We start from the raw sequence: 20884 nt of genomic DNA, 5'->3' as shown, positions 1-20884 counted from the left end.
TAGGCCAATGCACACGGCGTGCGATTTTGTCGCACGACAACATTTGATTCTCAATTCACACCACCGAAGTGTGTGGGTGTGAATGGAGAATCGAATGTTGTCGTGCGACAAAATCGCACGCCGTGTGCATTGTCTCATTCAAAACAATGGAATTGAATTCGGCGGTGCGACAAAATCGCCGCCGTGCGCATTGGCCTTATGTTTACAAGTCAAGTCTCCCTTACCAGTAGCCTAAGGCAGAGGAGAACAGTGAATTTAATCCACACGTTATAAGTATTTAGTGATCGTTAAACTTTATTAGGCCTATATTGAGTGGGTACTTTAAAACTTAAAGTTGAGTGTTATGAGAAAAAAAAAAGAAAACCAAATATTGTTGACACAATAAGTTTCACTTTAATTTTCTGTGACTAGTTTATCCCTAGACTGGCTTGCGTCACAAATGTTCCTTATCATGTGTCACGCCCCACCCCCATCCTGTGAATGATATTATTGGTCCCCCACAATATATCACTGTAAACACAACTTGATGCATCATTGATGTAATTTCAATAAAAATACACAATGAAAACACCACTCCCAGTCTGTCATTGGTAAGTAGTTCAAACACAGATGTTAGACATTTCTCAAAATCAAAATGTCTAGTTGAAAGTGCTGCAGTAGCTGAGAAACTTGAGGTACATGGATTCACACCTGGGCACTTCATGCAATATGTTGCTGATAATGCTGACCATAATATCTGAACAATTGATGGCCATGGAACGTTCTATGGCATGGGAATTATTGTATGCATCACCCGCAGAATTGAACAAGCTTCCATCATTCCACGTATCAAGTTGACAGAAAAGGACCTAACAGATGTCGGACGCATTAACATTGTTCCATATGTACAGAAGTCTGGGGGCCTAGTGTACACACCAAATACGGTGCCCAAAATGCTCGAAGGAAAAGCAGTTGCCAGGGCCAAACGAGGTCATTTCCTGGTTGATGGAGCACTGAACCCCCTTACTGGCGAAAACTTTTCATGTCAAACTGCCTGTCCCAAACAAAGCAAACTATGCTGTGGACTCAGAGGATGTGTCAGAGTTGACTCAAGATGGTACCGTTGCTGATGACAGCGAGGACACAGTTTCTGATCAGCCAGATGGAGAATCCACAGACCATGCCAAAGTACCAGAGGAACTAGCATCACGCTGGGAGGTACCCCGGTGGCCTCCGTGGAGTCATGCCGCTTTCTAGGCATGACCATCTCCCGGGACCTCAAGTGGGAGCGGAACACCGAAGCCCTCACGAAGAAGGCCCAGAAGAGGATATTCTTCCTCCGGCAGCTGAGGAAATTCAGGCTGCCGAGGTCCATGATGGTCCAGTTTTACACGGCCATCATAGAGTCCATCCTCACCCACTCCATCATCACCTGGTTCCCTGCTGCAACGACCAAGGACAAGGCCAAGTTGCAGCGGGTGATACGTTCAGCAGAGAGGGTGATCGGCTGTCCCTTGCCCTCCCTCAACTCCCTGCATGACAACAGGGCTCTGAGGAGGGCAAGGAAGATCATGGCAGACCCGTTCCACCCCGGCCTCCTCACCCTGCTTCCCTCTGGAAGAAGGTTGCGGCTGCCTAAGACATTAAAGGCCCGCCACAGGCTCAGTTTCTTCCCCTCAGCCGCCAGGCTGCTAAATGACTCTGGCTTCCCCCTCCCCCCCGCCTCCAAGTCTGCCCAGAACATGCACTGGACCTTGAATAACTCTGCACTGCACTTTATATACAGCACTATTCATGCACTGTCTGTCCTGTGTTGTCCTGTTTTTGCCTGTCTTTGCATTTGTATTTGTACTTGTTTTGTTCATGTATATGTGAAAAAAGCATAAATGCACCTTCTGTAAATGCCAAAGCAAATTCCTACATGTGTCAAGCATAATGGCAATAAACGTTATCTGAATCTGAATCTGAATCTGAAAAAGCAGAAGCCTCAGATCTGTATGACAGTGTTATGGCTGCCACCGCAACCGGGACAAATGCAAGTGCACTACTCCAGATCATAGCTCAGCGTTTGGGGGCAGAGAAGACAACCATGGTAGATGACCGGCAGCAGCATTGTGGCTACAGTACATGGAGATGATCTACCTAGTCTGTGCATTCATTGGATCGGAGAGAACTGGAAATTGGGATCAGCACCTTGATACCCTGACAGACATGATGCCATTCAAGGCTGCCTCCGGACATAACTTGTATGTAAAATCATTGACCATATACCTCCAGAAAATGCACCAACTAGAAGACACATATCCCCAAGTTTACAAACGATTTCAGGAAGATGGTCTGCAAGTTGTTCGTAGATCAAATGAATACTGGGCCGGACTATCCCCCGACCTTGTAATAGAACAAGCCCTCGTGCGAAGTATGAAAACAACCGGAGGACTGACACAGGGAAGGAGTATGTCTGAAACACAACGTTTGGTCTGGGTTCTTTCCAACCCTGCAACATCTGAAATCAACAATGCAATGAAAGAAGTGACAGGGGTAAACTATGAAACTAGTGAACAGCACAAGGACCTTTCTGCATCAAGACAGGCACGAGACAACGCTGACACTATCAAAATACTTCAATTGTTGGAGTCACAAAATCCGTTTGCCGGGTATGAACACCTTCAGCACTGGTTCAGTCAAACTGAACAAAGAAGAAGTTGTCCATATTGATCATCAAGTTACAGGTTGTTTGCAACAACATCTTATTCGCGCATGCCATGCTTGGCTGTGATACAACATCCAGACTCTTTGGGGTTGGGAAAGGGGTATCTCTGTGTCTGGTTAGCGAAAACGACTCATTCAGAGTACAGGCCAGCATTTTTCAAAAACAATCTGCTACCAAGGAAGAAATTGCTGCTGCAGGGGAAAGGGCAATGAACTAATATACCAATATACTAATACTAATCTACAAAGGTGCCGAAATGGATTCTCTCAATGACCTCAGGCTGAAAAGTTTCTATACTAAAGTGACTGACAGCAAAACGGCTATCCACCCTTGCAACTTGCCACCAACATGGTCGTCTGCCATGCTTCACAGCTTCAGAGTGTACCATCAGGTTCAGGAATGGATGGGAAACTCGCTACCACCAGAGGAATGGGGCTGGAGGATCCAAGACTCATGCCTCATTCCCATCCATTCCGACCAGGACCTTGCTCCTCAATACTTGTTGGAGCTTGTGCGCTGTAATTGCAAGTCAGGTTGTGGCACTATGCGCTGCAAATGCCGTTGTCAAGGACTTGATTGCTCTGTAGCCTGTTCAGAATGCAAAGGTGTATGCGCGAATATGTCTGCACAACATTTGGATGAGGACATGGAGTGAAGGTTACATGTAGGCCTACAGTAAAGGCATATTTCAAGCTTGGTCTAAAAACAGTTTTTAATAGGTTTATATGGTTTATTTCTCATTTAAGGGTTTAATCTGTATATGATATGCAACATGGTTTTCATGGAAAAACATTAACATTTCTGTATGTTCAGAAATGTCAATGATAATACATGTGTTATAAACTAATTTGATTGACTTTGTTTGAATAAAATAAAATAAAACTATAAAATAAAATAAAACTATATAATTTTGGGTTAAGGGTGGGTAATGGCCATTTTCTCAAAAATAGTTTTTTTCTCATACTCTGAGCCAGAAATCTCCACTTCAGTAGCACTTACATACACCAAACTTTCCAGTTGTATTCCTATCTACATTCCGAGGTCTGCTATAGAGGGGTTTGTTAATATATCATTCATAGCCTGATTTATGTAACATTTACTCCTAAAAACATGGCAAAATGTTATAGAGGACCTTGACTCTAATATGACAAGATGAAACAATACTTTTTAACCTGGCTTTATCCAATGTTCAGATTTCTGATTTTGAATGTTATGCAAATTAGCACATATTTCATTAGATAATGCCAAATTTGCATATTTAAACATAATATTTCAGAAAACTTGTAATACTAAAAATGTTAGTCTTAATGTAAGTGATTAACTGGTGAAGTTTCATGGTGATATCTATTAGTTTATTTTTGTATCCTATTAACTGGCTGTGTTTCGCCTGGCACAAAAACCCACATTTTCGACCCCTGAATTTACCTTGATCCAATAAATATTAAGACTAAGACTTTTAATATGTTATTTGGTTGTCCCTAGGGATCACAAAAAAACTTGAATGATTACTATTGCAATTTCCCCTGGGTTAAATCACAGATTGACTGGACTAATTGTGTTTCGCAGGAAGTTCTTGATTCTCTTAAGGGTCGAGAAACACCTCTCAGCTTCAGCTGTTGTCATGGGAGTAGTAATTAGGATGTTCAACAGAGCTACAGTCTCAGAGAAAGTCTCCTGGAGGTTGTAACTGTGTAGAACCTGGTACAGTGCCAGTGCACCAGAGCAGCCCTTGAACTCAGCACTCTCATAGACAAGGGACAGCTCAGTCTTGAGCTTCACCTGGTTCAGCATGGGGTATGCCTTGACAGTGGTGTTCAGAGCCTCAACAGGGAATGCATGGCAGTGCTGTTGGAACATCTCTCCTTGGAGCAGCGTGGCACTCACAAGGTGGTTGGTGAAAGAAAACCTTTCTTTGGAGTGGGCCAGGATTGTGTCGCAGATCTGTCAAAAGTATGGGGTGTGAAAGAAAATGTGGAAATAAGCACTTTGGAAGTACAACACTGAATAAAGACTGCTACCATCCCATCCCTGAATGTAACTCTGATTGGTGGTGATTTTCCAACACTGTGTTTCAAAACTTGGACCTACCTCTTTAGACAGCCTCTGCTTCTCTTCTTCTCCCAAGACCCTCCTTGATGTTCTGGTTCCTGTGGCTTCTTGCTGCTGCTCTTGAGATGAGCTTTGGTCCCTGAAGGCAGACAGACCAACAGTGTTAAGATTTCAAATAAGAAAATGTAGCTGAACAATCTGCTGTCTTGTAGTTGTAATTGTATCTACAGTAATTTCTGAAATGTAGTCTAACGATGATTTAAGGTCTCCAGGAGAGAGGGATCTGTTTTAAGTATAACAGTTGACTTTAGCTTTAACAGGCTGTGCACATGAGTCACTCCCGACCACTTAGATATCTTGGAGCTATTTAGGTAGATATGCTTATTCTTGAATATAAATATGTAGGTCTATCTATTCACAAATTAAACCTCAGACATTTTTAGACATGTTCTATATATTAGCCTAATACATATATCAAAAAAAAATGCTTAGTTGTAATTCGCTGACAAAATGTATTGTTTGATACATGTAATATACTACATTACATTAAGTAACTACATATTAATATAATGTAACATAATACATTAAATGCAAAGTTTTGTTGCAAAAAAGAAGCTTCGCATAGCAACCTACCAAATGAATAGTGGAATATCCTACTCCAATTACTCGGGCAAGCCCTAATTTTAATTCAACTCATTGTTATATAAGCCTACTAGTTTTACCGGCGCCTTTCCCATTCATCATAGCATGCATACATTTGATTATTACAAAGTTCTATATTACGGAGAAGGTACAAACTATATTTTTTGATCTTACCTTATGGCCTGCATGCTGCTTGTGGACGGCATGTTTTATGAAGACTGCGTCAATGTCAACCCCTCGTAAATCCTCGGTTATACGATTTTCCAATTTTCCCTGCCTTTGTATAAACTTGCTTTATAATTAAATTTGGTCTGGGTGGTCCTAATTCCTTTACTGTTAATTTCTCCTGGTTGCTACGACGGCTGAACGGTGTTTCTTTTAAAGATTCAACCGAGTTGTTCAGAACATTACTAGCCGCCATAGCCATGGTGAAGCAGGTGAACGAACGTGATCTGAAATGTAGGTTCGTCTAAAGCTACGCCGGCCGTATGACATGACGTAAGCACGTACGATTCTTTGTGCATGTCCCAAAACCCCATAGACAAATGACCGAATGGCCTGAAGTTACCAAAATAGATTTTACATGCAAGTCTACGAGAACAGCCTAGTGCAATTTCGAGTAGAGTTAAAGTTGCACTGAAAGGGGCGGGACTTGAAGCTGATTGGAATATACTCCACAGAACACTAGCTGATTGGACTATGATATACTCCACAGAACACTAGCTGATTGGACTATGATATTCAGAAGCAACACTGTCTAGACTCTAGAAGTCATAGAAAAAAAATCTCTCTCTTCTCCCTTTGGTGGGGCATTGTCCAATTGCCCCTAATGAACCAGCCTCCCCTGCTAGTGTCCAATGCTGCAGACAGGTCCAGAAGAAGAGAGAACATCACTAGTGTCCAATGCTGCAGACAGGTCCAGAAGAAGAGAGAACATCACTAGTGTCCAATGCTGCAGACAGGTCCAGAAGAAGAGAGAACATCACTAGTGTCCAATGCTGCAGACAGGTCCAGAAGAAGAGAGAACAGAGAAGAGGGAGGAAGCTCGAGTGGAGGGCCTCCGAGACGGCAAGGTGGCTTGTAAATCTACTAGTCAACATAACATTTTAGACAAGCTGGTTAGCTTACTTAACACCCATTAAACAAGATATCTGAAATGACAAATGTGAGGATACGTAACAGCGTTTTGTGACAGAACTTTCACTCTCATTCTTAAAATTCACCCAGTCTGTGTTACGAAGCACTTGGCTTTTGGACCATTGGGACTGACTAGGCTATAGCTTCATATACCATCAACGGGGTGAGATGCGACATGAAATATGTCAAAATGCAGCACTATCATTTAATGGAACAAATGACCTTCTCTTAGGCTTCAGAAAGAGTTGAAGATGGTGATTCTTTGTACTGATTGTATGTTTAAATGCTGTATTTGCTGATCCCATGACCTTGTGTATGTATGTATGTTTTTTTATTTTTGTTGTTGATGTTTGTTGTTCATAAAATGTGGAAAAAAACGTCTGTAAATAAAAGTATTAAAAAATAAAAATAATGCAGCACTATCATGCACAGATCAGCCTTAGCTATAACATTTATGGCCGGTTTCACAAACAAGGCTTATGGCTAATCCTAGACTAAAAATAAAAAGGATCTTCAATGGAGATTTTACATTGAAAGTGTGATTTAGTCCAGAACTAGGATTAAGCCTTATCTGTGAAACCGGCCCGTAATGTTATAACGTTGGACAGGGAGCACAGATTTATCCTTATGAACGATATGAGGCTGGGAGGGGAAAATCACAGTATACCCACTAGAAAAAACTAGACTAAGTCAAGTCAAAGTCAAAAGTCACTTTATTGTCCCATCACTGGGAAATGTGTATTGGGCTTACACCCCACAGCAGCCAACAAAGAACAACAGACAATACAGCATGTTAAAACACAGACAGAAGGCAGCCCTGATTAAGACAAGAGTGGAAATAAAACGACAAGCAAGATATGTTCAACATTTATCTGGTGCAGTTTAAAAGTTTAACAGAAACCGGAATAAAATATTTGTAAAATCTGTTTAACCCAGAGGGCAGCAGGTCAAACTCTGCATGTAGGTCATGAGAGGGATTCATGAGAATTCTATTAGCCTGTCTGAGAGTAGCTTGTTCTTGACTACCCCACTGGGTGACCAGAGCCTCTGAATCACACCTCTGCCTGAGGGGGTTAGTTAGTCTGAGGGGTGGTGAGAGGTGTTCCTGACAGTCTGTTTAGCGCATTCAGAGGTCCACAGAGACTCCACACTCTCTAGAGAGTGATTCATAAGTTCTCCTAGCCAGTCTGCACCATCCATCCAACCAACCAACCAGCCTTCCTTTCCAGCAGTGAAATGGTCCAGCATATCACCCCAAGTCCAACCCCCTGACTAGTAAGGACAAGACTGGAATGGACATCATAAACATGGGTTATACCAAGGGACCTATTATTCAAAACCCCAGACTCCTGCACCATCACCATCACCACCACCATGCGTTTAGTCAACCCCCCCCCTCTCATGTGTTAATAAGAGAGATTGTTTTTTTTCCCTCGCTCCGTTGGTTGCTGACTCACTGTTGCCCCATCTCTGGCCCGCTGCCTCGTACCCGTGGCTGACACTTCATCTTGCTCCTGCATGAAGGAGGGGGGGGGGGGAGTGGTGGCACACATCTAGCTTAGTTTCGCTGGTTTTGCACTTTTTCCAGAACATTAAAAAAGCCTAGGGGGGTGAGAGAGAGAGAGAGAGAGAGAGAGAGAGAGAGAGAGAGAGAGAGAGAGAGAGAGAGATGTATGGGGTTGGAGAAACAATGCTGGCTTGGTCATTCATACCCAGGGATCTAGAAGCTCCAGAGCCATTCCAAGCCTTCCATTCCAAGCCTTCCATTCCAAGCCTTCTAAATGGCTCATATTCACAATAATGTTACTATGCCAGAAGGCTTTTTCTTTCGAAATTCAACGTGTGGATTTATTTGTTCCTGGTTCCACGACGAGTGAATCCAAACTAAGCAGTGTGTTCCCGGCTGTCAATCATAAAGCCATGAATCAGAGGAAATCCCATTTCAGCTTGTAAAACTGATGTTTTTGGAGCAGGTTTTTATTCGTTCTGCTGTACATTCAGTGGAAACCTGCTCCAATTATGGCCTCTTTGTGACTAAGCTCCTCTCCGCAGGGGAGCAGGCTGTCAGGCTGTGTAGCCCACTTGTATGTCGATGAAAAGCAGGGATTTCTGTGGTGTTTGACAAGGTGACAGTGGCGGACTCAGGCTGTTTGAAGGGCAGGGGGGGGGCGAAAAGAAAAAAAGGGCACCTACTGCACAACATGGGACCCCATCAGTGCACATGGTCAAGTTTAGACCATCGGAAGGGCAGCCAATAGGGCACATCCTCTCATTTTGCCACTCAAAAGGGCACTTTAGTGTGACGTTTTTCAACCGCCATTCAAAAGGGCATTTTTGACACTCAAAAGGGCACTTAAGACAACCGTGGGGGCACCAGGAGGGGCGGTCGCCCCCCATGCCCGCCCCCCCCCCCTTGAGTCCGCCAGTGGAAGGTGACCTTTTCTGAAAAGCATTCTTCCATCTGAGTCAGCTGAAACTATCACTGCCACATGTTTTACTACTATCACATGTTTTCGTATCGACCAAAGTGGAGTGTCGTATCGACCAAAGTGGAGTGGTAAGAGGGAGACATTGTCAGCGACTGATGCTGAAGTTGAAACACAATGAAATAAATAAATCACAAGCTTGATACAAACAGCTTCGAATGAAAGACAAGAGGGTTTCTGTGTGAACAGAATGAACAGAATGTCACTCAATCTAGCTTAAACTTTGTCCTATAGAAGTCTGATTAACTGAATAATTAGTTTGTCAACTCAAGCATTGTATGTATGTGCAACATAGAGTTGTGCTGTCCTTTCTGATATCTTTGTGTGGATGGAAAACAACGTGATAATAATTTTATCCTTGGCAATAAAACAAATTCCCTTTCAACCAGTTGATGCTTTGTTTCTCTGTTGTTTGAGACAATACCTTGGCCTACAGACAGGTTGACCAGTGTGATCCTAACCACACTGGCACGCACTGTTCATTTAATCATAAAGTAGTGGGGTAGTGGTGGTCTAGTGGATAGTGAGTTGGACTTGTGATCGGAAGGTTGTGAGTTCAAATCCCGCCTGAAACCACACCACTACTAGTGTGCCCTTGGGTAAGGCACTTAGCCCTCAGTTACTCCAGGGGGAATGTCCCTGTAATTCGTAATTGTAAGTCGCTTTGGATAAAGGTGTCTGCTAAATGGCAAAATTAAATTTAAATTAAATTAAATAAAGAGTTAACATTTAGGAAGATGCTACTACATGCTGTAACGTTATGTCCACAATACATAGGTTAATAAAATGCTTCTCAAACAATACAAATACTTTTGGAAATACATTTGCATGTTCTACCTTTATAGGTACCGGTAACCCCCGGTAACCCCCGGTAACCCCTTTATAGTCAACAGTTGCTTCAGGCATTTCCAGTTGACATCAACATTTCTGAAACCACATAGCCTATTAGGCTGCACACTGAGATAAAGTAAATATTCTGCGATGCATACTACTGTACGCCTATATGACAGAGGAAAAGCCTTTTTCTATCTCTCTCACATTGACAGGAAACCCTGAGTCACTCCCTCCCTGACTCATACAGGAGAGAGAGAGAGAGAGAGAGAGAGAGAGAGAGAGAGAGAGAGAGAGAGAGAGAGAGAGAGAGAGAGAGAGAGAGAGAGAGAGAGAGAGAGAGAGAGAGTTGGTTAACCGTGAGCAGTGGCGGACTCAGGCTGTTTGAAGGGCAGGGGGGGGGGGCGAAAAGAAAAAAAGGGCACCTACTGCACAACATGGGACCCCATCAGTGCACATGGTCAAGTTTAGACCATTGGAAGGGCAGCCAATAGGGCACGTCCTCTAATTTTGCCACTCAAAAGGGCACTTTAGTGCGACGTTTTTTCAACTGTGGGGGCACATGGTCAAGTTTAGACCATTGGAGGGGCACCAATAGGGCACGTCCTCTCATTTTCGCCATTCAGAAGGGCATTTTTGCCACTCAAAAGGGCACTTAAGAGAGACGTTTTTCAACCTGCCCCCCCCCCCCTGAGTCCGCCAGTGACCGGGAGCCATATAGCCCTGTGTCCTCCGTCCTCATCGTGGATATCATAAAGGATCTACATTACAGATGTAGATAATATATAGTTATATATGTAGTTATAGATAATAACATACGTGAGCACAACAGTAACATTTCTAGAATCCAAAACACCAAAAAAGTGTAAACATGTCAACTCTGATTGCTCAACAGTGCAACTGATTAGATTAATTTGATTGATATTTATAGTTATAATTCATATTCTCTTTAACAGAAGCAGAACTACAAACAAGATCATGTAACAACCAGTGAAATTCTTTACTTTCACCGTTGTTTTTAATTGAAAGTTGGCCAACCTGCACAATGCATAATGGTTATAGTTACTATTTTAGTGTGTGGAATTAATTAGATGACAAATTATTCTTTTGTTTTGATGCACTGAATTGCCTTTTCTTTTTCGCGAAAGAAATGTGGTGCTTTGGCAAACGTCTTAACTGCTTAGGGGAATGTAATAACCAAATACTGTTTCAAGAAATGTGCTCAAGCAATCGAGAGAAACACTGTAAGACTCCCTGAACAAACAGCCATAACTGTTCAATCATGTCACAGAATTTCCAAGAGGTCATAATGGCTGAATAGTCCCCCTGAGTCCCCCCGCTGACTAAACAACTCCAACTTTTCTCTTTTTGATAATCCGCACAGTGAGACGAGATACACACAGGCAGGCCACTGTTTCACTTCTATCAACATCTGTCTTTATTTGGCCATACATACATTTCATTAGTCAATAATCAATATACAGTACATAATATATACAAATGCAAGCTTAGGCGTTAGAGTCAGTGTTTTAGTTGTCTTGCGGTAGGGGTTGGCAGTGCGTCCTTGCCCTCTCTGTCCAGCAGTGTCATTGACAGACACCTGGCTCCTACGGGGGGACAAGGGCTGGTCTGGAGACACTGCTCTTCCTGCTCTTCCTGCTCGTCTACGGCAAGTCCTCTGTCCTTCACCTGCCCAGTTCAGTCGAGTTCCATCTGTCTCTGTCACCTGCTCACCTGCGCCAATACTGTGGAGAGGCAGACATCACTGTTAGCTAACCCTCAGTCCAACACAGCTTCAATACATTTACAACAATAATAAGTGTAAATGTTCATTCGATGTTCATTGAATCTCCCCAAAGCTTCATAGCACCAAAGCTTTTGGGGGAAACTCACCCCTGGTTGTTAATGGGGACAACATTTTGTCTGTGAAAATTTTTGTCTGTGATAAGGTTCTATCTCCATTTTTGTCAAAATTGAGTTTTTTTACATAATCTGATCCATTAGGTGTCTATTAATGCCTGTGTGGTGTTATCTTTAAAATGTTGACATTTTGGAGTTAGTAATCAATCAAATACAAAGGTTCCATCTCACAAAACTTAATGGAATGTAAAAACTTTGACGCTCAATATCTCTGAACTGCCCTAAACAGAGATAGAACCTTAAGTCGCTTGCTAAATGGTTAAAATGTAGAAATACAGTTCGTGAGCTTAGAATTATAAGGTTCTATCTCCGTTTAGGGCAGTTCAGAGATATTGAGCGTCAAAGTTTTTACATTCCATTAAGTTTTGTGAGATGGAACCTTTGTATTTTATGAATTACTAACTCAAAAATAAACTTTAAAAATAACACCACACAGGCATTAATAAACACTTAATGGATCAGATTATGTAAAAAACTCAATTTTGACAAAAATGAAGATAGAACCTTATAATTCTAACGTCACGAGTTAGAGGTCATCTGAATGGTCAGCTTGCTCTGCACTGAGCCCCTGCTGTGACACACACACACACACACACACACACACACACACACACACACACACACACACCTGGGCAAACTTGTGTATCTGCTCCACCACAGCAGCGAACAGAGCCCCGACACTCTCATCTATCAGGCTCTGCATGTAGTGGACCGCCTCCTCGTCAGACAGGTCCAATCGGAACTTATCCTGCACCTGGAGGGGGAGGAGTTAGGGTTAGAATGTTCAGGGGAAAAAAAGAATGATTCATCCTGGTTATTATTTCTGCTTCATTATTCTCTCTCTGAGTCGTCATTCACACAAATTAAACACACTGTGAAACGCACTGCATGTCTGTACAATGACATGTATGACAAGTAGACAACATACTGCACATGCAGAGGCTTTGGAGCCCCTCGGCAGTCCCACTCATATTTTTCCTTTTTATTGACAGATACAGTAGAGATTTAGACAGGAAGGATGGGTGAGAGAGAGAGGAGGGATGACATGCAGGATATGTCCGCGGCCGGAATCGAACCGGGGACCCTGCGGTTACATGGTCAGCGCTTAACCCGCTACGCCACCTAAGCGCCCCAACCCCTCACCTTCTTGACTGTCTTGTCAGGCTCCAGGGCGATGTCAGGAATGTTAGCGTCCACCATGAGAGAAAACAAATTCAGGATGAGGTTAGAGTACCTGGAGAGAGAGGAGGGGGTGGGGGAGAGAGAGGAGGGGGGGGGGGGGAGAGAGAGAGAGAAAGAGAGAGACAGATAGATTATTGCAGCTCAGCTCACCAGTGCTTTAGTGAGGTAGAGAGAAAGAATGTGTGTGCCTTTGGTATGGTGTGGTGTGTGTGTGAGTGTGTGTGTGTGTGTGTGTGTGTGTGTGTGTGTGTGTGTGTGTGTGTGTGTGTGTGTGTGTGTCTGCGCCTGTGTGTGTGTGCGCCTGTGTGTCTTACCTTCGTAGGTGGAGGAAGGCGGTATAGCACTGCTTCCTAAACTCCTGGTACTGCTCGCTCTGCATGCCCCCCATCCCCTCCACCATCTCCTTGCTCAGCTTCATAGGAGGAGGCAGGGGCTTGGGGTCGCGACCCAGGATGTAGCCAAAGTCCACATGGAACAGCTTCCCTGAGCAGGGTATATACAGGAATCTTGAGGTTAATTTGAAAGTGACAGTTGGATCTAAGTGACAGTTGGATCTAAGTGACAGTTGGATCTAAGTGACAGTTGGATCTAAGTGACAGTTGGATCTAAGTGACAGTTGACACTAGAACAGCCGTGTCTATGTTACCTACAGAGAGGAGGGGTGAAGGAAAGAGTGGAATGGACCTATCGCTAAGCCACGCCCCCTTTGAAAACTCAGACAAACAAACAACGCTTCGCTGACAGTGACTGACTGAGACCAACCGTGACTGAATGACATTCAATGACTTACAATGGCGGGAGTTGGCAAATTTCAGATTTCTGATTCACCACAGACATGTTTTTTTTTTTTAAAGATGACAAGAATATTTAGTCTAGAAGCTTTTCACCGTCAGATATTAGTGAGTTGTTTGTCCAAGTTTTCTGCCTGTATAGTAGTGACTTTTGCTGTGATATGATTGGACAATTTCTATTCTGGGGGCGTGGCTTAGCGATAGGTCCATAGTAGTGAGAGGAGGGAAAACGAGAGATCGTCAGGAACAACTCCCAACCAGGGAGTGGTTGTGGTACAGTAGCAAATACTGTCCATGGGCACATTCAACATGTGTGTGTGTGTGTGTACACACAGTTATACACACAGTTATACACACACCTCTAGAGAGGTGTTCGTTCTGGAGGTAGCCTGCACATTTGACCCTAGCCTAGAGGAAGCCTTCATGACCACGGTCATTAAGTACCAACCTCTCCTGAATACCATCTCAGAACTAGGGTACAGATGCAGACTGCTTGTGTTCATATCTGGCAGCCTAGGACATCCACACAGGTTGGTCGTAAGAGGGCTCCAACAACTGGGGATGCCCAAAAAGAAGAAGGCTAAACGCCTTGCAAAGTACGGCTCTGTCTCTGCTGGAATTGGCAGACGCCATATATGGCGACGCTGCTACTTGTACCCCTGAAATGTGTAAAAAAATAAAATAATTATTATGCCGCTGGCTGGTCCATGAATTGTGATTGTGTAGTAACTGCAATGTTAGTATTTGTGTCCCTGTATGTCTTTTTTCCATGTGGACATAAATAAATGGTTAAAATATACGTCTGCGTGGGTGTATGTGTGTGTGTGTGTGCGTGTGCGTGTATGTGCAACTCACCAGTCTTAGTGAGAAGCAGGTTGTCCAGGTGTCTGTCTCCTACCCCCAGGATGTATGTGATGACACAGTAACCGGCTAAGCAAAGAAAAAAACACATCCACAACACGACACTCACATTACTGTCACTTCAACCCAGGCCTAGGAATGTCAGACAGACAGAGTCAGTGAGGTGAGGTGGGAGACTGTTCTGGTCGTGGTGTGACTCACCACAACTCTTGACGTAGGTGTCCATCACCTCAGGGCTGATACCGTAGGGTCCCTTCTCACTGGGGGCATGCTTTCTGAAAAAGCTCTACAGAGATACAGGGAGAGAGAGAGAGAGGAGAGCTTTATAATCCGAAAGCTCTCCATTGTACTGTAACCGTTACGCCAGGATTAAGCCATTATGTAGTCTGCCCTTCAGCACTGCGTCTCCTGAAGACACCTGCTTTCCCCTCTATTGTGTCCCTAAGAACTTCTATTGCCCCCCTAGTACTGTTTCTCTGTTTCCCCCCCCAAAAAAAAAGGTTTAGAAGAAGGTGATAGAAGAAGGTTTTAAGAATGTCATAGTTGCATGCACACGGATCTCGAGTTCTGGTTCCAACCTGAATAGAGTACAGGAAGTAGATACGCATACCTGGATGTTGCCTTCAGTCGCCAGAACCTCAGCCACAGGAACTGACTGGACAAACTGCATGAACCCTGGTTGAGAAAAAAGAAAGAAAAAAAAGGTCATTTCATGAACACACTGTCCGGATCACTACCAGATCAGTGTAATACTAATTAGAATTATAAGGTTCTCTCTCCATTTTTGTCAAAATTTTGTTTTTTACATAATCTGATCCATTAGGTGTTTATTAATGCCTGTGTGGTGTTATTTTTTTTAAATGTTGACATTTTTTAGTTAGTAATTAATAAAATACAAAGGTTCCATCTCACAGAACATAATGGAATGTAAAAACGTTGACGCTCAATATCTCTGAACTGCCCTAAACGGAGATAGAACCGTATAATTCTAAGCTCACGTAATGTCATTTTAATGTCATGTGTTTTAATGTATGCAGAGCTCCTCCCCCTGAAAAACAGACCGTGGTCTGAGTGAGACATCCCAGTGTCAATAAAGGTTGAATAAAAAATGAAAATACTACTGTGTTTTTTACCATGCTTGGTACTTGTGGCCAGCACTTTGTACGGCGTCAGCTTCAGGTCCAGGTTCTCTTTCCACAGAAGCTGAGAGAGACATTTATTATCACAGAACCCATCAGAACCTTCTGAGATGTCACATGGCTTTGAGGCATAATCATACTGAGCTTGTCAATGGATGTTGTTATTATATTTACAACTCAATGCAGCCTGTGAAGTGGTCATGATATGGAGTGGTAATAACAAGTGTGTATATGGTCAATGAAGTAATAATAATAATAATAATAATACCGTATTGACCCGAATATAAGACGACCCTGATTATAAGACGACCCCCCTTTTTCAATAATTATTTTTTTATGAAGACCAAATCAAGAAAATAATTTAATTTGTATTCACATTGAATGAAACAATGTAGGTTATTTTGATCATCTTGGGGTATGGGCATACAATCGTTAGGTTTTTCAGTCACGTATTCACACACCCTCCTGTCAATCACCTGGAAGAGGCCGCTTTGCGGACGGCGATACGCTTTTCTCTGACTGTTACCATTCTTAAGACGATCTTTTTGGGCTCGTCAACTTCTAACATTACACTCTGTAATATCATATTTCTTGGCTCCTCGACAGTTGTTTGATGCCTCTGCTTCATTGACCACCATGGTCTTAAAATTGGCATCGTAACTCCTCCTCTGTTGTTTGACCAAACACTTGAGCCACTTTTTTCGAGCTGGTCCGAGTGTGTCTCTGCGGTGTCTCTCCGCGGGTGTGTGTGTGAGTGTGTCTCCATCTCTCCAGGCACCCGTCACTGGGGTGTGTGTGAGAGGGAGAAACACGGTGGCTCGCGTAGGGAACAGTCTTTTGGCGCCATACGTTGTTGTGAATTAATATTGACGTGTAAAAGTCTAGGGCGCGAATATAAGACGATGCAACTTTTCAGACTTTTTTCCGGGGAAAAAACCCTGTCTTATATTTGGGTCAATACGGTAATACATTAGACTTATATAGCGCTTTTCTAGACACTAAAAGACGCTTTACAAACTGAAAAGATTGAGTAGTAATAATAAAAAGACACAAAAAATAAATAAAAGAAAGTATAGGGGCCTAATTAAAGTAGTGCTGGGGACACATGGGAAGGGGAGGGGGAGAGGGTTAACTGTAGGAAGTAGGAAGGATGTTTTTACCTTGTCCATGAGAGAGATAATCTGTAGGATGAGCTGGTCTTGTCTGAGATCGTCTCCGTGTTTGAAGATGACCGGATACATCTCTCCGCCCTCTGCCTTGAAAAACAGCTTAGCGGGCATCAGAGCGCTCTGGAACACGGAGAGGGAGAATGACGACACAACGCTAAAACAACACTTAAGCAATATCACACGAGAGGGAGTGTGTTATACTGAATATCAGCACGGCTGTGATTGTCTTCGGTATCGACCGAATCGACCGAATCACAGCCGTGCTGATATTCAACAGCACGACCTCTCGTTTATTGCCTAGTAACCTGAACACAAACATCTGCAGGCTAGCTACTTTGTATTAACAGTCATTTCGGAGTGATACATATAGTTAAAAGTCCCAGTGCTGTTATACTGTATATCAGCACTCATGGAATGCCTCTTGTCCAATCAAATTACTTGGTCGGAACTAACTGTTGTATAAATAACAGCATAGCACGATCTAGAATGATCTGGGCCCAGTATTTCAAAACGTTTCATCTGGATCAGAATGATTCTTTTTTTGCTAACCTGGATCAGATGGAGCTGGCTGATCTCCCCTAATACTACTCAGATAGATCTGACCTGGGTCACAGAAAAGCATCTGGATCATTCTGATCTAGATTAAAAGTGTTGAAAGACTGGGCCGAGGTGTCTACATACACAGCTAGACAAAGATGATGACAAACCACAGTGTATATGTTAAGGTACATGTGGGAAAACTAGGGTTAGGGTTAGGTGCTAGGGTGCTAGGGTTAGGGTAAGGGTTGGAGTTAGGGTTAGGTGCTAGGGTTAGGGTTGGAGTTAGGGTTAGGGTTAGGTGCTAGGGTTAGGGTTGGAGATAGGGTTAGGGTTAGGTGCTAGGGTTAGGGTTGAGGTGCTAGGGTGCTAGGGTTAGGGTTGGAGATAGGGTTAGGGTTAGGTGCTAGGGTTAGGGTTAGGGTTGAGGTGCTAGGGTGCTAGGGTTAGGAATAGGGTTAGGTGCTAGGGTTAGGGTTAGGGTTGAGGTGCTAGGGTGTTAGGGTTAGGGTTAGGGTTAGGTGCTAGGGTTAGGGTTAGGGTTAGGCATGCCAGCATGTACCAAGTTGACGTTTTTATGCTGCCATGTCCCCGGGAAATGCCGACATAAACCGTATTCCCACATGTACCGTAACATATCTACAATCTCCTGGAAGAGGAGGGTGACGAGGAGAGAGAGAGAGAGAGGAGGAGGAGGATTAGAGGAATTAGAAGAAGAGATAGGAACAGGATAAGGGGAAGAAGAATGGAAGAGAAGATGGTGGAAGAGGATGATAGAGGGTAGGAGGGGAGGTACCTTGAAGAGTGTGGCGGTGTCAGGACAAATGCCTCTGATCCTGACCTGGGGCTCCAGGGGGAGGGGGATAGGCTCTATGTCCGACAGATTCACCTTCTCGTTGTCCGCCAGCAGAGCTTGCAGTCGCTCCGTCTGAAACCCAGGGGGCGCCAGGGTCATTACAACACTTACAGGCACAACAAAGACCCGAGCCGACCAACCAATCGTTTCTTTGGAATGTTGTTTCCGTTCATCTACCCTGTTCAGTCCCTTGAGGAAGACTGAAACACAACCGAGGGGTTTGAGTGTGTGTGTGTGTGTGTGTGTGTGTGTGTGTGTGTCAGAGTTCGACATTAACGGTTGCCCGATTGCCCGAGGCAAGTAAAAAATTCGCCAGGTTTGTTTGCGTGACAGCGGCGACGCTGCTGGATCCTGGATCTGTGCATCGGTGTGCAGGAAGAACAACAGACGGCGCAGGTGCCAGACCAGACTAGATGACCGTGGAGTGAAGATATTATTAAAGCGTACGTGCCGATCGACAGACAGGTGGACAGGCGCGTACGCTTCAATAATATCTTCACTTTTGATGAGTTGCCAAGTGATGTAACGTGTTTGTGTTGTTTTTTGTTCAATAAAAAACAAAGTAAAACAATAAAATAAAAGAATATCTTCACTCCACGATCATCTAGTCTGGTCTGGCGCCTGCGCCGTACGTTGTGAATTGTTTTACTTGCCCCGGGCAATCGGGCAACCGTTAATGTCGAACCCTGTGTGTGTGTGTGTGTGTGTGTGTCTGTCTGTGTGTGTCTGTGTGTGTGTGTGTGTGTGTCTGTGTGTGTGTGTGTGTGTCTGTGTGTGTCTGTGTGTGTGTGTGTGTGTGTGTGTGTGTGTGTATGTGTCTGTGTGTGTGTGTGTCTGTGTGTGTGTGTGTGTGTGTGTCTGTGTGTGTGTGTGTGTGTGTGTGTGTGTCTGTGTCTGTATGTGTGTGTGTGTGTGTGTGTGTGTGTGTGTCTGTATGTGTGTGTGTGTGTGTGTGTGTGTGTATGAGCATTACCTTCTTCTTGCGGTTGCCACTCTCTCTCTGCACAGCCTTCATCAGCTGAACCAGTCTGTCCACAAAGGTTTGCTGGGCGGCTAGGAGGGAACGCATCACCCTCACATTCTTATCACCCTGAGAGAGAGAGAGCGAGAGCGAGAGCGAGAGCGAGAGCGAGAGCGAGAGCGAGAGCGAGAGAGAGAGAGAGAGAGAGAGAGAGAGAGAGAGAGAGAGAGAGAGAGAGAGAGAGAGAGAGAGAGAGAGAGAGAGAGAGAGAGAGAGAGAGAGAGAGAGAGAGAGAGAGAGAGAGAGAGAGAGAGAGAGAGAGAGAGAGAGAGAGAGAGAGAGAGAGAGAGAGAGAGAGAGTGTGAGAGAGAGAGAGAGAGAGAATGAAGAAAGAGAAGAAGGGGAGAAAGGAGAATTTTAGGGAATGTATTATCCGCACAAGAAGGACAAAGAAAGTATCGGCACAAGAAAGACAACCAGTATTAGGGTGTATTACAAAGTGAAGATTGTAGTGAGAGGTAGATGGTAGTAAGAGGTAGATGGTAGTGATGCACTGTGATTGAGCTAGAATGTTTGTATGTTGAAGGTCTATGCTAACGCTAATGTTTGTATGTTGAAGGTCTATGCTAACGCTAATGTTTGTATGTTGAAGGTCTATGCTAACGCTAATGTTTGTATGTTGAAGGTCTATGCTGACCTTGAGCAACGCCTGGCTGAACCTCCTCATGACGTTCAGGTACATGTCGTGGGTCTTAGGGTCTCTCTGCTGGGTGTCCTGGTCCTCACACTCCACTATCACATACCTGAGAGGCACAGAGAGATTCAGTATACACACACAACGCACGCACACAGGCTCAATCATAGGGTAACACACACACACACACACACACACACACACACAGGCTCAATCATAGGGTAACACACACACACACACACACACACAGGCTCAATCATAGGGTAACACGCACACACGGGCACGCACACACAATGGAAAGGGTTTTGTCCTCACCAATACAAGTAGTTGGCCAGCGTTGAGTTCTTGCAAGCACGGGAGATGAGGAACGTACACAGGTCCTGCTGTAGAAGACAGAGCAAAGACACACAGTTATACACACAGTTATACACACAGTTATGTTATATACACCAGCTAAGACAAGGGCAGGACGTCTCTTTCAGTCCAAATTCTCTAATTTCTCTCTTCAACTCATCTCTGACCTACAAGGATTCTAACCCTAACCCTAATCCTTGCGATCGTTCTGGCTCGTAGGGCCTAACCCTAACCCTAACGAATTACTAAACAGAGGGAACGGATTCACACATCAAATTTGTTTTTTCTACCATGTGAACCCAGGGGGGCTCCGTACTGACCTCCTGAGTCTCACTCTCCGCTCCTTCCTTTCCTTTCGGGGGGGCCGGGGGGGGGGCCACCGGCGGGGGGGTAACAACCTGGGAACTGGAGAGACACAAACCACCGAATGAATGAATGAATGAATGAATGAATGAATCTTTATTTTGAACATGATTTAAAAATGTTAAAAAAATGTTAAAAAAACTAATAACGAAAAGTACAGGTATCACTGTTCGAAAGGGAGTAGGATGAAGCCTAAGCTTATCATGTCCTACGCCTATCCAAC

General features: G+C 44.0%; 1 protein-coding gene across 1 annotated transcript in view; it reads right to left on the bottom strand.

The window, feature by feature from the left end:
* Nucleotides 1-11283: 11283 nt before the first annotated feature.
* The window catches only part of pik3c3 (phosphatidylinositol 3-kinase, catalytic subunit type 3), an 18827-nt gene continuing 9226 nt past the window's right edge, over nucleotides 11284-20884 (bottom strand). The window contains exons 12-25 of the mRNA XM_080547492.1: nucleotides 20619-20703; nucleotides 20260-20327; nucleotides 19948-20053; nucleotides 19263-19379; nucleotides 18230-18361; nucleotides 16888-17016; nucleotides 15722-15791; nucleotides 15199-15263; nucleotides 14790-14874; nucleotides 14583-14657; nucleotides 13251-13419; nucleotides 12898-12988; nucleotides 12383-12508; nucleotides 11284-11579 (exon numbers count right to left, since the gene is read on the bottom strand). Of these exons, the coding sequence (XP_080403618.1) occupies nucleotides 11565-11579; nucleotides 12383-12508; nucleotides 12898-12988; nucleotides 13251-13419; nucleotides 14583-14657; nucleotides 14790-14874; nucleotides 15199-15263; nucleotides 15722-15791; nucleotides 16888-17016; nucleotides 18230-18361; nucleotides 19263-19379; nucleotides 19948-20053; nucleotides 20260-20327; nucleotides 20619-20703 (1333 nt within the window). The 3' untranslated portion in view covers nucleotides 11284-11564. The remainder of the gene's footprint in view (nucleotides 11580-12382; nucleotides 12509-12897; nucleotides 12989-13250; nucleotides 13420-14582; nucleotides 14658-14789; nucleotides 14875-15198; nucleotides 15264-15721; nucleotides 15792-16887; nucleotides 17017-18229; nucleotides 18362-19262; nucleotides 19380-19947; nucleotides 20054-20259; nucleotides 20328-20618; nucleotides 20704-20884) is intronic.

This window comes from Nansenia antarctica (genome assembly GCF_963989245.1).
Source record: "Nansenia antarctica genome assembly, chromosome: 17".
Lineage (NCBI taxonomy): Eukaryota > Metazoa > Chordata > Actinopteri > Argentiniformes > Microstomatidae > Nansenia > Nansenia antarctica.
The sequence above is the reverse complement of the archived record's forward strand: the minus strand, read 5'-3'. Positions and strand labels throughout refer to the sequence as shown.